This window comes from Aethalodelphis obliquidens, unplaced genomic scaffold (assembly GCF_003676395.1).
Source record: "Aethalodelphis obliquidens isolate GAN/ISIS:26980383/991018 unplaced genomic scaffold, ASM367639v1 scaffold10, whole genome shotgun sequence".
NCBI lineage: Eukaryota > Metazoa > Chordata > Mammalia > Artiodactyla > Delphinidae > Aethalodelphis > Aethalodelphis obliquidens.
The window spans coordinates 24,784,148-24,801,046 of NW_020837954.1; the positions used below are offsets into that span (position 1 = coordinate 24,784,148).

The 16,899-nt window shown below is 38.5% G+C and overlaps 2 protein-coding genes across 4 annotated transcripts in view; both read right to left on the reverse strand.

The window, feature by feature from the left end:
- Window positions 1-201: 201 nt before the first annotated feature.
- Window positions 202-7,691, reverse strand: VCPKMT (valosin containing protein lysine methyltransferase). 2 transcript variants are annotated; one of them, XM_027111185.1, is made up of 6 exons: window positions 6,904-7,691; window positions 6,697-6,807; window positions 6,457-6,529; window positions 4,507-4,626; window positions 3,436-3,540; window positions 202-1,328 (listed from the first exon to the last, which is right to left on the reverse strand). In XM_027111185.1, the coding sequence occupies exons 1-6, from the start codon at window positions 7,374-7,376 to the stop codon at window positions 1,314-1,316; spliced, it is 897 nt and encodes a 298-aa protein (XP_026966986.1). In that variant the 5' UTR covers window positions 7,377-7,691; the 3' UTR covers window positions 202-1,313. The 2 variants fall into 2 exon arrangements, with proteins under 2 accessions (XP_026966986.1, XP_026966987.1); XM_027111186.1 differs by lacking the exon at window positions 6,457-6,529 and having other exon boundaries at window positions 6,708-6,807.
- Window positions 7,692-7,802: 111 nt separating this feature from the next.
- The window catches only part of SOS2 (SOS Ras/Rho guanine nucleotide exchange factor 2), a 100,565-nt gene continuing 91,468 nt past the window's right edge, over window positions 7,803-16,899 (reverse strand). Inside the window, exons 22-23 of one of the 2 annotated variants that reach the window (XM_027111177.1) lie at window positions 10,520-10,629; window positions 7,803-9,511 (exon numbers count right to left, since the gene is read on the reverse strand). In XM_027111177.1, the coding sequence (XP_026966978.1) occupies window positions 9,002-9,511; window positions 10,520-10,629 (620 nt within the window). In that variant the 3' untranslated portion in view covers window positions 7,803-9,001. The remainder of the gene's footprint in view (window positions 9,512-10,519; window positions 10,630-16,899) is intronic. The other variant, XM_027111178.1, reaches the window with a different exon arrangement.

Genomic DNA, 16,899 nt, shown 5'->3' on the forward strand with positions numbered 1-16,899 from the left:
TAAGAGCAGTTTGGAAAAAAAAAAAACAAAACAGCAGAACAAACATTAAAGATTGAAGCAAGCCTGAAGGAAAGAACTGTTCTCTTGATGTCAATCTTTAATTTCTCTAGGGCTGCTTTTGCTCTTTCTGGAAACCAGTCACCGTCTTTAAATGTTCATTTTCTCAAAAGCTATTTCTGAAACATTCTCAAAGTCACAGGATCTCAAAAACAATGTTTATTTTAACATATACATTGTGCCACCTAGCACCAATGCCTGTAAGTACCAGAATTCCATCTGGTTACCATTACACTTTGGAACCATGCGACTGAAGTCCTGATAGATCAGTCTGTGAACAGATGATTCTCATGAGAACGTAAAACAGAGACCACACAGAATCAAAATCATTTGATAAATGTATACAGAACTACATTTGTAGTCATTTAAATACTTTTCTCTGTTTCATATAAACAAGTTAACACCAGTGACTTTAGCCGCATTTTCCTGGAAGCTATACGTGAGGAAAAGTGCAGGAGCCACATCAATGCAAGAGCCTGAAGCCGGACTTTTTATTTTCACTCCATTCTCAAATAAACAATTTTGTAAAGATACCTTTTCCTCCCTCCCAATCTCCCAATATCTTACTTTCATCTTTATCAACTGACTATGGTATAATCTACTATCTAACTCCCATAGTAAATTATACTGTAGTCAGTGTGGTGAAGAAAAAGCACAGAACTTGGCCACAAAACAGTATTTTCATTTTTTTTTTTTAAAGTAAAAGAACACAAGTATTAAAGTTATCTTAAAAGAAATGAAGTGGAAGATACTTAACGATAAAAACCACTGCATAAATACGTTAAAATAAAAACCTTCTTTTAAATTTATCTTGAAGACAAGCTAAAATTTACTGATTTGAATTTAAACATTATTAAATAGTAATTGATACCTCTCTTTAGAAACCGGATCAACTTATCTCTACTTTCCTGAAAATACGCCAAGTCAGCCATGCTACTTTCACTATTTTTGGCAGACTTTAGGCTAACCTCAGTACCTATTTTTATTTGAGGAGTGACTGAAACATGTTTCTTTTAAGCAGAACTTGATGCCGAGCTAAAAGTAAACTAAGTTGGATTTCAGGCCCATTGGCAGGTAGGCAGTCAGTCAATCATTTTTCGTAATGCAGGCAGCCCGTGGTGGTTGTCTATATATCGGATCCCTAAGGACATGCTGGAAAAATCTGTGAACACAATCTTCCCATGCTGTATTCACATGCTCCATTCACAATGTTAGCTTACCCACGTTGTTAGAGGCTTGGGTAAGATGACTAGATTTCACGACGGAAATTTCTATAAGAAAAAAATGGAAACCTTAAAACACTGATTTCTTATCATAAATTAAGTATTTACCGGGTACTTAATAGTAGGTAATATTCCTAGTAATGGCTAATGCAATTCAAATGAACAGCCATTCATAATGTTTAGAGATGGTCTTTGCTGATGCCCGAAGTACAAGCAACCAAAGAAAAAACAGATACATTGGACATCATCAGAATTAAAAACCTCTGTGCTTCAAAGGACACACTATCAAGAAAACGAAAGGACAACCCACAGAATGGGAGAAAGTATTTGGAAGTCATATATCTGGTAAGGGTCTAGTATCCAGGATATATAAAGAATGTTTACAACCCAACAGTGAAAAGTCAACTCAATTTTACAATAGGCAAAGGATTTCTGTAAAGATGTACAAAAGGTCAGTAAAAAAAAGATACTCAACATCATCAGTCATTAGGGAAATAAAACCCACTTCATACCTACTAAGATGACTACAATAAAAAAGATGGACAACAATAAGTATTAGTGAGGATGTGGAGAAACTGCGACCTGCAGACATTGCTGGTGAGAAAGGAAAATGGTATAGTAGCTTTGGAACAGTTTGGGAAGTCCTCAAAAAGTTAAATGTAGAGTTTCTGTATGACCTAGCAATTCTATTCTGGGTATACATACACTGGAGAGATTTGAAACATGTGCCACACAAAAATTCTTACATGAATATTCACAGCAGCATTATTCCCTAGAGCCAAAAAGTGGAAACAACAGAAATGCCCATCAACTGATGAATGGATGGATGAGATGTGGTAATATCTATACAAAGGAATATTATTCAACTATAAAACATGGATGCACCTTGAAAACACTGCAGAATGAAAGAAGCCGGACACAGGAAGCCACATAATGTGTGATTCCATCTGCATGAAATGTTCAGAACAGGCAAATCCACAGAGATACAGACTGGTGGTTGTCAGGGGTTGAGGGAGGCAGGATAAAGAAGTAATTGCTAACAGGTATGGGGTTTCTTTCTGGGGTGATGAAAATGTTTAAAAAGTGGTGATGGTTGTCCAATTCTGTGAATATACTAAAAATCGCTGTAAACTCTAAAAGGGTAAACTTTATAGTATGTAAGTTATATCAAGTTAAAGAAACAAATGATTCTCTGAAGAAAAAAAAGCCTTCATATTTAGGAAACACAAAATCTTTATGCTTCAAAAAAAAAAAATCTACTTTAAAAACTATACAACGGTTTCAGCTAAAACCAGATCCCTTAAGGCACAAAACATTTTAAATTTGTCTTTTTGTCTCTAGCGCCATGCCACATAATAATTGATCTGAATTACTAATCCTACAGCTCTTCTTTCCTTACAGTCTCAACACCTAGTCTTGACTCCAAAAATTACACATTTGCTTTTGGCAAGAGTTCACATAATCAGAAAACTTCATCACAAATTCAAAGGAAAGATAATAGAAACAAATGGAACTAAGTAAATTTAGCACTCTCAATTCATAAAACTCATCTTGCCCCTGCCATATACCAGTCACATATATAGAAGGTGCTGGAGGACAAAAATGGATGAGATACAATTCTTCCTTTCTACAGGTTCAAATTCTAGGCATCAGAGAGGCAATGTGCATAAAATGTAATTAGTATAACAGGTAAAGGAAGCAACCAAAAAGGGGAACATATATAAATTCTACTTAACTGAATGCATTTTTCTTTATTGGACAGATCTACCTTTTTATAGTTTATTTGGACCATTAAAAAACATATGAATGGTTGGAGAGAGTTCACGAAGGACAGAGCTGGCATTTTAAAACCTCTAACAGATAACAGAAATTTATAAATAGTTAAGTTCCTTGTCTGAGGTAATGCCCAATAATAAAGCTATATAATTTACAGCTAGAAATGACCTTTACAAAAGAAGCCTGCCTTATTTTAGAGGAAAAACCTGAGGCCAGGTAGGTTAGGCAATCTTAACACTGAGAGTTAGTGCCCGAGTCCAGTGACTCATCAAAGCTGTTTCCCCACTTGAAAATTAACATCTACATCACACACAAGCTCAGAGACAGTGTCCAGCTAATGAAATTGCTTCAGAGGATGAAAAGCCAAGTATGTATTTACCGATTTTTTCTTTCTGATGTATAAAATGTGAATATCTTCACTCCGATATTCTTCATCATGTTTTTCCAAAGGAATTTTTTCAAAGTCAAAGTCTAGTTGAAGAAGCTATAAATTTAAAAAAGATATACTTTATAGTTAATAATATGAACTATCCTGTGGTGACAGAAATCAGAATGGTGGTTACCTTTGGAGTACTGACTGGGGAGGGGCACATGAAAAACTCAGCTAAGCACTTGATACATGTGCATTTTACATGTTTTAACTCAACTGAAATTGATTAATAAAATAAAATTTTCAATTATACATTATTTCAAAAGTTTATTAACATTCTTCATATTCAAGAAAAACATAAAATTAAAAAACCATTTCATCATATATCTGAGGCAGAGTCATGAAGAGTCACTTTACCCAAAGTAACCCTTTCAGAGGATAAAACTGCAAGGCTATACAGATGGACCCTTATGAGGAGTCACTTGTAATGTGGTGGATTTTTGCCCATAAAAAGGGCTTGGGTGACCACTGGAGGAAGATGGGTGAAGGATAAATGGGATTCTATGTACTACTTCCGCAACTTCCTGTGGGTCTTTAATTCTTTCAAAAGAAAAAAAAAGAAAAATCTCGAAATAGGTAGGATACACTGGTCATAAAAATACAGTGGAAAACACTAAAATAAAAAGATACCACATGTCATGTTTCTTTGATGTCATCTCCAAAAATAATATACACATCATTAACATGTTCCTAAAAGCCAGCAACACGTTTCATAAAGAAACGCTGAAAACTTTCTCAGGAAAGACAAGGGTGTCACATTATTATTTTACATTGTTTTACAGATCGACAAGTTAGAAAAGAAAAATAAATAAATAACCAGAAAAGATTAAAAAGGCGGTGGGGAGGGAGGCTGGCGGTTATTAGAATGGTGTGCTATGAAGGATCCTGATCCTCTCCTTGGGTTCATACAAGCAGAATGTTTTCCCTACTCAAAATTACCACAATACACTTTAACACAAAGTCACATATAGCCTCTCTAAAGGGTAATCACTACAAAGGTAGATCTAGTAGAGTACTCACCTCAAAATATTTTTTCTCGATTTCTGGATTTTTTCCCATTGTTCGTTGTTCATAACAACATATAATACAAGTCTCAGATCCACTGAGATCTTTTAGGGTTTTCAACAGTGGCTCCAAAGACTGTTCAAAAAGGAATATGATTTTTATGACTTTTAAAAATTTATATGTTTACTATAAAAGGGAGTAGGGGAGGGGGGGGGGTAATTATAATTTCCCTACAATTCATCCATCTTTTTTTTTTTTTTAACATCTTTATTGGAGTATAATTGCTCTACAATGGTATGTTAGTTTCAGCTTCACAACAAAATGAATCAGTTATATATATACATATGTTCCCATATCTCTTCCCGCTTGCGTCTCCCTCCCTCCCACCCTCCCTATCCCACCCCTCCAGGCGGTCACAAAGCACCGAGCTGATCTCCCTAAGTGCTATGTGGCTGCTTCCCACTAGCTATCTACCTTACGTTTGGTAGTGTATATATGTCCATGCCTCTTTATCGCTTTGTCACCGTTTACCCTTCCCCCTCCCCATAGCCTCAAGTCCATTCTCTAGTAAGTCTGTGTCTTTATTCCTGTTTCACCTCTAGGTTTTTCATGACATTTTTTTTTTTTTAAATTCCATATATATGTGTTAGCATACGGTATTTGTCTCTCTCTTTCTGACTTACTTCACTCTGTATGACAGACTCTAGGTCCTACCACCTCATTACAAATAGCTCAATTTCGTCTCTTTTTATGGCTGAGTAATATTCCATTGTATATATGTGCCACATCTTCTTTATCCATTCATCCGATGATGGACACTTAGGTTGTTTCCATCTCTGGGCTATTGTAAATAGAGCTGCAATGAACATTTTGGTACATGACTCTTTTTGAATTATGGTTTTTTCAGGGTATATGCCCAGTAGTGGGATTGCTGGGTCATATGGTAGTTCTATTTGTAGCTTTTTAAGGAACCTCCATACTGTTCTCCACAGTGGCTGTATCAATTTACATTCCCACCAACAGTGTAAGAGGGTTCCCTTTTCTCCACACCCTCTCCAGCATTTATTGTTTCTAGATTTTTTGATGATGGCCATTCTGACTGGTGTGAGATGATATCTCATTGTAGTTTTGATTTGCATTTCTCTAATGATTAGTGATGTTGAGCATTCTTTCATGTGTTTGTTGGCACTCTGTATATCTTCTTTGGCAATTCATCCATTTTGAATCAATCCAAACAAGTAAACGTAGTTACAGCTCTGTAACTGATGATTAGTAAACTCTTCTTAACTAATCAACCATCATATTAATTTCAGTTTCCAGAGAAAGGATTCAAGTGATTGCATTTTGGAGTCCCCATGGGTAAACAAATGAAATTGACTGCACTCTTAAAATTTAATTTAATATAATTTAACTTGGGATTTAAACAATCAACAATTTACCTACAAAAGCAAGTCCAACCCTAACTAGAACATAAGTTGGTTCAATGCTCATTATTGAAAAAAATGAGTGATGCCCACAACACTACACAAACTGATATTCTAAAAAAAATCATTATATAAATATAATAAATCTTGCCACAGAACAATGAATTCTTTACGATGCAACTTAATTATTAATGTCATGATTAACACATTCACTAGGAATAACTAAAAAAAAAAAAAAGAAGAAGAAATCTTAGTCTTTTACAGGAGATCCAAATGGCAAAATCCTTTTAAAATTTTACAGACACTTCTCGCAAAATGCACATAACACTTTTCTCCATATGCTTCATGGACCTCTATGTTAATCATGAGTGTATATATATGTAGTTCCTGGTGACCTTTATTTTCTCTTTACTGTGTCATCAACTATGGAACAAATATCCTGCATTCAGAGATGTTAAAATGCGAAGAAATGCGTGCTTTAGAATCCACCAAATACGGTTTCAATCTTCTAAAGGAAGAGCCTTCACTATTAAATACTCACCTCTTCATAGTATATGCAGTCGGCCATCAGGATGTAGTCTGGAGGAGAAGGAAAGTCTTCTATTTCTTCCCCCCTTAAAAATGTCAACCAATATTTTAAACTGTTGTTTCACTAATTTAAAATATTCCTGTTTTACAAACAAGACCCAGAAAGTCCCCTTCGTATTAACCATGCTTTTAGTGTAACACAATTTAAAGCAAACTACAGTTATCTTAAAACAAGCTGAAAGGCCATACAAACCATTTCAGTACCTTGGCTTGAACAGAACCAGTGACAAGATGCTTGTTCATATTAATATTCATCTTCAGCAAGTCTTGCAATTCCTCTAGGTCGGTGACTATGACATCTGCCCTATAAAATAACGGTGACTGAGGTGTAGGCACAAGGATGGGAAGCCAGTAACCGGGGTTTCCCGAAAAGCGGCGTCCCCTCCCGCCAAGTTCTTACCCGAGGGTAGCAGCCATGAGCCCCACGGCCCCGGTGCCAGAGCCCAGCTCCAGCACCGACCGCCGGCTCAGCGCGTGGGCCCCATCGCCAGAAAACCCGGGCGTTTCCAGGTATTTAGAAAGGACGATGGCAGCGTCCCAAACAACGCAACCCACGCCGCCGGAGCCGTACTGCTGTAGTCGTAACACCGTGCCATCTCGCTTCTCCAAAACTCGCACAAAGTTCCGCAGTTGCTCCTCCCCGGAGGACTCCAGGGGAGCCGCCATCGCCGCCCGGCAACACTGAGTATCGAGCGCAGTGACGTCACACCCACAAGACCGCCCCGGGCCCCGCCTTGCAAGGGGCCCGGCGCCTCCAGGAGGCGGAGTTGGCGCCATAGCGCGTGCGCGAAGACACAAAGACCGGAAGGCGACGTTCCACCGGCGTGGCCCAGCCGCAGGCCAAGGCTTACCCTGCGTGCGGAACCGCCTCATTCTCCCCTAAATTACAAGTCTGCCTCAACGAACGGGCAGTTGAAATTACTTTTCCGGACAAAGCCAACCTGAATGTTTTTATCTAGTTGGAGGTTGATTCACACTGTTTTTTTTTTTTTATTACTGGCCTTAAATCAAGGCAGCTTCCAAGATCCTACCAAGGATGGCTATAATCCTGCTTACAGAGAATTCCTAACATGCTCCTAATTTTTCTTCAGAATGCGTAAAAATGGTTGCAAGAAGCTTGTGGCTGCGTTTAACGGTGAAGAAAAAGTTATCCCTCTGAAGTTTACATCACTTAAATTCTTTGGGATTATGGAACTTAAATTGCACAAATTATTGAAAATGTGTGTATATATTACTTCTACAGAACTCAACAATCTTACCCCCTTGTTCCTTATAATGAAAACACATATTTTAAACGTCTTTTAAAAATTAAGACTGGGGTGATTTATTAATCTTGTTAGGAACTCTGATACAAAGCACAGTAAAAGGCCACAGACCAGTAAATAAACAATGTGGCTTTTGGCTACTTTACAACTGCTGCTACGGCACTAAGAGGAAAACACGCTTTTTCATCACTTAGAACGAAGGAGTACAAATGGCAAATAAAAGTTTTAATCACGTCTCTGATTAAAAAGTTTAATAAAGCTTTAAGTGTCTGCTGGTTTAAATATTACCAATCTAAAAAAATACTTCAAAAATTTTTAGTTAACACGAGATTTATAGAGAAAGTTACTTGGTTTTGAAGGCAATGCAGTTGGTTCCTATGCCATAAGAAACTTATCCTCCAGCTTTATGAATTAGTAAAGTAGCAGACTGTATTATAGGCCTTGAGTCACATAAATTTATATAGGTTATTAGCATTATCTTTAAATGTACAATATAAACAAAACTGTACATGTATGGCATATTAACTTTGTTTTCCAAAATAATAGGCAACTCGTTAGCTAAAGACACCATAGTCTGCAAAAACAAAAAGGCACATCTGTATAAGATATATGCCCTTTTTTCCTCTATGATTGGGTTAGGTAGTCTGTTTACATTTCGACAAAACAATAAACAGTGCATTCTATTATTTTCGTTCTATTTTTCACTTTTGTCTTCAGCAGCAAATTCTGGCTTTTAAGACATGGCATTAAAGAGTTTAAGAACAGTGGGTGTTATTCACGATCTTCCTAAATGTAAAAACTAGAAGATGGTCAAAGAGGCTTAAAACTCAGTATCACCACGCACCCCCTATATGTGTATAAATTCACTGCCTTAAAAAGTCATCTGTTACTCAAATTTGAAAAATTCCACAAATGCACTATCCCCCTTCAGTGCAATCAATGTCACTTTAAACCATATTTTAGCAGAGTCTACAGTGCAAATATAAATTCTTTATACTGGCCTTTGGGCAGCACTGAGGATCCAAGACAAGGCAATGCTACTGATCACCTGAGGATAATGGTAAAGGACTTCTGTATTTTTATTTTTCCAATTTTTAAAAGCTTATTTGATCAGTAGCATTTTTGTAAGAGCATTATTTTTAAAAAGTACTAAAATACTATGCCTTTTTTGAATAAATTAAAAAAAAACTTTACAAATACCATTCCAGTGTCAATGACTACATATGGCTAGGGTCATTGAGGAGTTTCTGCATTTTCTAGCAAAGGCAGTCTATACAATGGGGGGTGCGAAAGCTCCCGTTTGTAAGTCTTTGGTGGCAGTTTTGGTAGGTGAGGGCTTGAATTCTGCCTTGGTGGAACAGGGGGAGCTTGAGGATGAGCAAGATTATTCTGACTAGAACTGAGCACGTAGCATCGACGTGGTACCCTTGGAGAGGGTGTGCTAGGAGGAGTGTTTGGAGAATTTGGACACGTACTAACGTCTCTGAACCAGTCTGGATCTCTGTGAAGATGTCCCAGTGGAGGTGGCTGAAGAGTAAACGGACAGTTTATAAAGTGTTCTGGAGGCCGAAGGGGAACTGGTGGAGGGGTATCGGGAAGAGGATCTCTCGGCGGCGGCGGTGGTGGACTATGCAGAGGCCCGTCAAATGCACCAGAAGGAGCAGGAACTCTGGGTTTTACCTTTGGAGGAGGAGGCTGTCTTGGCGGAATAGCAGGGGGGTCATCATCAGATTTCATAGTTCCCTCAAAAACAAAAAGATTAAATTATACCTCTGTTCTCCTGAAAAATCTGTAAGAAAAAGTTTTAAAAAGACTAAAGCATTCTTATGTGTTAAGTTAAATCCAGAGCCTCAAAACAGGTTAATCTGGTTTAATGATCAGATTTATGAGTAAATTACTCCCAGTTTCACTCAGGGCCCAGTTTAATATTTTGATATATGAGATGTTTTAATTGAAATCTTATAAAGCCTCAGATTATCTTGCTTTATATATACAGTTTATAAATATATGGTTTTATTTATAATAATGGGCAAGTGAGTAAAAAGAATACATAGCTTTGTAAACATGAAAGGACACGAAAGGACAAGAGGACTTAATATCCAGCTTCTGCTTTTTGGCCATTTACTTCTACTATCCCTAGTGAAGCTCAGTGGTGGTTCTCAAAGTGTGATCCGGGGATCAGCAACATCAACACTAGTAGGGAACTCGTTAGAAATGCAAATTCGTGGGCTCCACCCCAGACCTACTGAATCAGAAACTCTGGCCATCTGGTTTTAACAAGCCTTCCAGGTGCTTCTGACGCAACCTAAAGTTTGAGAAGCACCAGTTGAAAGTTTGGAGAATGGTTTGAATACTACAGTTCTTTCCATCTCCACCAGAAATAAAAGTACTTCTGAGCATCTGTGAATCTGCCCAGCCTCTTTTTTTAGAAAAATTATTATGAGGATTAAACAATTATTTAAGGTATTTTTCTAAATAAAACAACCTAAATATTTAAAAGCCATAATGGGTGACCAAATTGTAACTGACAGACTCTTTATAAGAACAAGCACTATTTTGAAGATTCACAACTTTGAATAAGTTGAGGCACACCTACGTCCTGTGGACTACCTTGGAATTTGATTTTTTGTTTTTGTTTTTTGGCCACAAGGCGCAGCATGCAGGATCTATAGTTCCCTAACCAAGGATGGAACCTGTGCCCCTGCAGTGGAAGCCCGCAGCTAACCACTGGACCACCAGGGAATTCCTTACCTTGGAATTTGAAGCATCATGATCAAATTTTTTTCGAGGAGGAAGTGGAGGAGGAATCAGTGGCTCTTCACTTAGTTTATGTAAACTACCACACGAACTAAAGAAAGACTCTGGGGGTAAAAAAGATTAGTTTAACCACAAGTCACAATGCAATCATAAGACAAAACTTTACTTCAATCTGTGATCACCTCTGCTATGGTGTCTGTCAGACTGTACTGTAGCTGACTGTTGGTTTAGCTACCCTCTCCATTAAGGTGTAAGCTTTCGGAGGGCAGTGTGTATTTATTTTCACATCCGTAGCATGTAACACAGTGGTAGTGCCTGGCACATACTAGGTACTACTGCTAAATGAAAATATACTATTCAATTAAGATTAATAAGGAGATTCTGCTCCCTGAAAAGCCTTTTGTTTGTATAAACTGTACTAACTTCCAGAGAAAGATCATCCATAAACAGAGACCATGCTTTTTTTTTCCCGAAGTGAACATTATTTTTACTTGTTATTTTAACATCATGTTAACTTACATAAACATGCAGTGTAGATGACTGGTTTTAGACAACAGTCAAAAATTAAATCCTTAGCTAATCAACAGTATTCTCAGTGTAAAATACCATGCATTTTCTGAAGCAGCTATTATTGGATACATTTCCACACAAGTAATAAAACCTCCATATAGGAGACCATAGGGTAGGGTTGTATCATAGGACTCTTCTATTTGCAAGTCTTTCATTGATAATGGAAACATTACACAACTGCATTAAAGGAAATTTACAAAATAATAAAGTATTAGAGGAAAAATTACCCCAAACATGCCAACCAGACATAGAATAAGAACGATTTTCACGTTCACTTCTTTTGTCTTTTTCATACGGTTAAAAAAATACCTGTAATTATGGACCAACTCCCTATTTTAATATCTCCACACACAGTTGGTGTAAAGATAGTGATCATAGCTTGTTTATCATTATACTGAGATTGGGTTTATAGGAGCTAGTTGGGAAAGAAGTTGGTGAGTTTAATTTTAAACACACTGAATTTGTGTGAACTGCTTATGGGACATCCAAGTAAAGATGTCACTCATTACTCCATGTCAAAAATTGCTGTCCTGATCACGTGATTCTGCAGTCACCTCAGAGTATCTTGATGGCTCACCGTGCCAGTAGCAGAAACAAAAAGTATGCCTATGGGGTGTTGGCAGATGGTGTGAGGAGGTTAGGTAGGGCAGTACCTGCTGTGAATATGTTCCTTTTGCTTGCCCAGCAAACTTTGCCCTGTCTTTGTCTCTTGGTGATGATGAATCCATCCCATATGGTTCAGTCAGCCAATTCTGCCCAGGGCACCCCAATTCCAGTCAAGAAGTAGACAACGGACTCACTTTCTTAACTTGATCAGATTTTTATCTGCCTCTCTTTTAGGCATACAGCTGTGTGCTTCAGTGAAAGCTGATCTTACCCCTTAGCTCCACAGGTGGGGCCTGATTACACCATTCCCTCAGCCAGAGTAACTGGTTGTCAACACATGAACTAATTCAGACTACTGAAATTTGAAAGGAGGTTTGCAAGAGGCTACTGAAAAGGAAGTTCCTTGCTCTTTTGGAAAAGCAGTCTGTCAGTCTTTCTCTGTACCTCTCTTTCTCACTTGACTGAACAAGGAAGCACATAACCAATACTCCTGCCACCACGCTCATGACCTTGAGGAAAAACAGCCTCAGATAAAGCTGATAATCTGGACAAAACAACCAAGAGTCAAAAAGAAATCTGGTCCTTAATAACATCATTAAAGTTATCATTAATAACTGAATCAACCAGTCTTAAAGCAGCCTTCCTCCAGACTTCCAGCTATCTGAGTCAGAATGCTTTCTTACTGCTTAAGGCAAACTTAGTTGAGTCTTCTCTTCCTTACAGAAACACACACGCTCATGGAAGCAGAAAACACCTTAATGATAATGGGATAGCTGTGAAAGTTTCTGAGTCTGACTCTACAGTCAGCCCACTTAACCACTTAAATGCAGAATGTTTCTCCATAGGAGGCACTCAGTAACCCTTGTTGAAGTGTGAAGTTCAACTTCAATTTTATTTTCTATTAAGAGCACTTCTCCACAAGATTATACAGGTTTTGTGAGCATTTTAAATAACCTTAGTATTCCAAACCAGTGAATGTAGGATAATTTACTTAACAATTTCTGTAATGTTAGCTAGCTATGTAAGTTACTTCCAATTTTTTATCATTCACTTGTCCATCCACTCAACAAGTATTTATTGTGCATCTGCTATAGTGCCAGCACTCTTCTAGGCACTAGTGATACAGCAGTGAACAGGAAGCAAAAATTCATGTCCTTCTGGAGCTTATGTTCTAGGTTGATAAGAGAGAATAAACATGATAATTAAGTAAAATGGCTATAAGTTAAAAGAAGAAATATTAGGTAGGGAAGGGGGAGCAATTTAAAAGAGGGTGATCAGGGAAGGCCTCACTCAGGTAACACCAAGCAAAAGCCTGAAGGAGGCAAGGGAGCATGCCATGAGGCCAGAAGGGTGAAGAGCACTCAAAGCGAAGGGAAGAGCAAGAGCAGAAGTCCTGATGTGGGAATTTGTCCATTTTGTTCAGGAGGCACAGTAGCTGGAGCAGAGTAAACAATAGAAGAGAAGAGTAGCTGATGAAGTCTGATAGATCAAAGAAGGCCAAACTGCATAGGACCTTATGGGTCCTTTTGAAGGAGCTTTGGCTGTTACTCTAAGATGGAAAGCCACTGGCTTTAAGTACAGGTGAGAAGAGTCTAACCTACATGCTAAAAGGACCTAGTTGCTGTATTGAAAACAGACTAAAGTGTGGAAGGTGGGAAGTTAGGATGCTACTATAATAAACCAGGTAAGTGATGGTGGTCGCTTGGACCAAGGTGGCAGCAGTAAAGAAATGGTTAGATCCTGGATATATTTTGAAAGTAAATAAGACCTGTTGACGGATCACATTTGGGGTATGAGAAAAAGAAAGAAGTAATGATAACTAATATTTTCAGCCTCAGCAATTAGACAAATGTGGTTATAACTGAGAAGAGGCGGCAATGGGAAGAACAACTTTAGAGGAGATGATATCCAAATAGAGACATCGAACAGGTCACTGAATACATGAGCCTAAAGGTCAAGAGACAGGTTCTGGGCAGAGAAAAAAAATTGGGGAATTATCATCATATAGATGATATAACAGTGAATGAGACACCAAGTGAGTGAGAAGAAAAGAGATTCAGAGACTTAGGGCCTTCCAATGTTAATAGGTTGGGAAAATGAAGAGAAACCAGCAAGAGAGACTAAGGAGCTAAAAGTAAAGTAGAAAAACCACAGAAGCAGGATGAACAATGTGATCTTCATGTACGTGATTTCTTCACAAAAATTTTTTGGTATTCGGTATTAATGAAGGCAGAGACTTTGTCTTTCTAGTTTGCTGCTGAATCCTTAGTACTTGGCAGAGTAGCTGGTACCAAGTACTCAATTCTCTACTGAATGAATAACCAAAGGGTGTGAACATTTTTTTGGTTTGATACGTTGTTTTCAGATTTCTTTCCAAAAGGATCATACTAATATATCAATTTACAAAGGATAAGTAATATATGAGTATCTTTTAACATAGGCTTGCTCATATTTTGATGTAAACTGTCTATTCATGCCCATTGTTAATGCAGTCTTGCTGTTTTTCCCATTTTATGTGAGCACTTCTCATACTTTTCTTTCAGGATTTTAAGATGTTCAGAATTTTATGCAGTTATTCTCAATATTTTCTATTAAAATTCAAAACATGATTTTCTTTATCATATGGAAAATGTATTTTACTACCACCCAGAATAATGTCTAGAATTCCTGGTTCTCAAATGGCATACTGTTATGGGTTGAACTGTGTCCCCCCCACAGAAGTTATGTTGAAGCCCTAACCCCAGCACCTATGAATGTGACCGTATTTGTAAATATAGTCTTTACAGATATGTAATCAAGTTAGGATGAAAGTGAGCCTGAATTCTGTATGACTGGTGTCTTTATAAAAACAGGAGATGAGGGCTTCCCTGGTGGCGCAGTGGCTGGGAGTCCGCCTGCCGATGCAGGGGACGCGGGTTCGTGCCCCAGTCCGGGAGGGTCCCGTGTGCCGTGGAGCGGCTGGGCCCGTGGGCCGTGACCGCTGGCCTGCGTGTCCAGAGCCTGTGCTCCGCAGCGGGAGAGGCCGCAGTGGTGAGAGGCCCACGTACCGCAAAAAAAAAAAAACCAGGAGATGAGAAAATGAGATACAAGGAGAAGATGGCCATGTGACAACAGAGGCAGAGATTAAAGTGATGTATCTACCAACCAAAGGATGCCAAGGATTGCCAGCAAATGCCAGAAGAGGTAAGGAAAGATTCTCCTGTACAGGTTTCAGAGGGAGCACAGCCCTGCCACCTTGATTTTCAGACTTCTAGCCTCCAGAACTGGACCTTAAGCCCCTCAGTTTGTGGCACTTTGTTACAGAAGCACTAGAAACTAATATATGTAGTAAATACATTTCCACTGCTGAACAACCAGGAAAATAAGAAACATGCACAAACTCCAATGAAGCCAGGAAACATCTGGATCCTGAAGCTTCAATGCATCAAGGTGGACTACAATGTACATGAAGGAGACAAATGGAGGAAGATGAAACCCAAATGTCTATAGTGAGTGGGACTGACAAACAGCAGCAAATTTGCCCCCAGAGAACCAAAGGAGGGATCAGGAATTAAAGGCACTTGGTATAATGGAAGGCATGGACGTCAAAATAGAAGATATGATTACGTCTATACAAGGGCCAGTGAGAACCCCCAAATCCTATTCTCCACTTAGTGAGGCCAGGCAATTACCACATTCCCACCACTGCAGGAGACTGAGGGTTTTTATTCTCTGGAGAATCTAAACTTCAGATTTGCGAACACTAGTCTGTGCTGAAAACACAGATTTTCATACTAAATGCAGAGATCTCCCAGGCAGAAGATTCAAAGATCTTTCTTTGGAGAAACTAAACACTCTTAGAGAAAATGCCTCATAGATTCTGAAATTTGGGGACTTCCTAAGCAAAAAAAAAATTCTCATCACTCTATCAGTCTAACAGTGAAACCTACAAGGCAACAAGCTTTGCCCACGGATATCGCACTTCCTATCAGTTTATATTGCCTCACTCTAAAATATGAACAGAAAGCTAAGGATCCCAGACAAGAAAGAAAAACCTCCAATATGAAAGACCACAACTAATAGAAGAAACTCAGAAAAGAAACCATACCAGAAACAAAATTAATTTTTTTCAAAAATTGAATAGTGAAACCAGACTAGGATGATATAAAAATGTCATGATCAGAGGGAATTTAGAATGAATTCTTAGAAATTCAAAATCACGATAGATGAAAAAAAAATAGAAAAGCTGGGCAATAAAGTAAGGAAATCTCCCAGAAAACAGAATACATAAAGAGATGGACAAGAGGAGATAAAAGAAAATCAGAGGATGAATCTAGGATGTACAATATGGAAAAGAAGCTCCAAAAAGGGACTCAGAGAACATGGCAGGGAAGAAATTATTAAAAAAATGATACAAGGAACACTTTCTAGAAATCAAATACATGAATCTCTAAATTTAAAGGGCTCATTACAGACAGCAAAATGAAAGAAGAAAAAAAGACCCACATCAAAGCAGATCATTGTGAATGTATAGATCATTAGGAATAAACAGAAGATCCTAAAAGTTTCTTGAATTTAATGTGGCAGAGACTGCTAATTGTCCCCCAGTGCACCTGTCCCTTTCTTCCTTTTAGTAATTCCATGAATTTTAGCAAGACAAAAGGCTGTTTAGTTACAGACAACATTTCTTAGCCTCCCTTGCATCTGTGTCCATGTGACTAAGTTTCGGCCAATGGGATGAGAGCAGGAGTGATACCTGCAACTCCCAGATCACTTTTTGTAACAAAGCTCCTTGCCCTCCATGTTCCTGCTGGCAGAAAAATGGTAACAACTCAAATCAGTTGCTCAAGACTCAAGAGATGGAAGCCAAATTTTGAGAATCCTGAATTGCCCTGCTAGCCTGAAAACCTTATAGAGAGGAGTTGTTTACTTGCTCTGGTTATTTTGAGAAGTAAACTTCTATTTCATGTAGGACACTGTATTTTTGGGTCTCTTTGCTACAGCAAGTAAACTCCAGTTTTCAAAAAAATAATTAAGAATGTAGCATCACTGGGCTTCCCTCATGGCACAGTGGTTGGGAGTCCGCCTGCCGATGCAGGGGACACGGGTTTGTGCCCCGGCCCGGGAGGATCCCACGTGCTGCAGAGTGGCTGGGCCCGTGAGCCATGGCTGCTGGGCCTGCGTGTCCGGGGCCTGTGCTCCACAACGGGGGAGGCCAT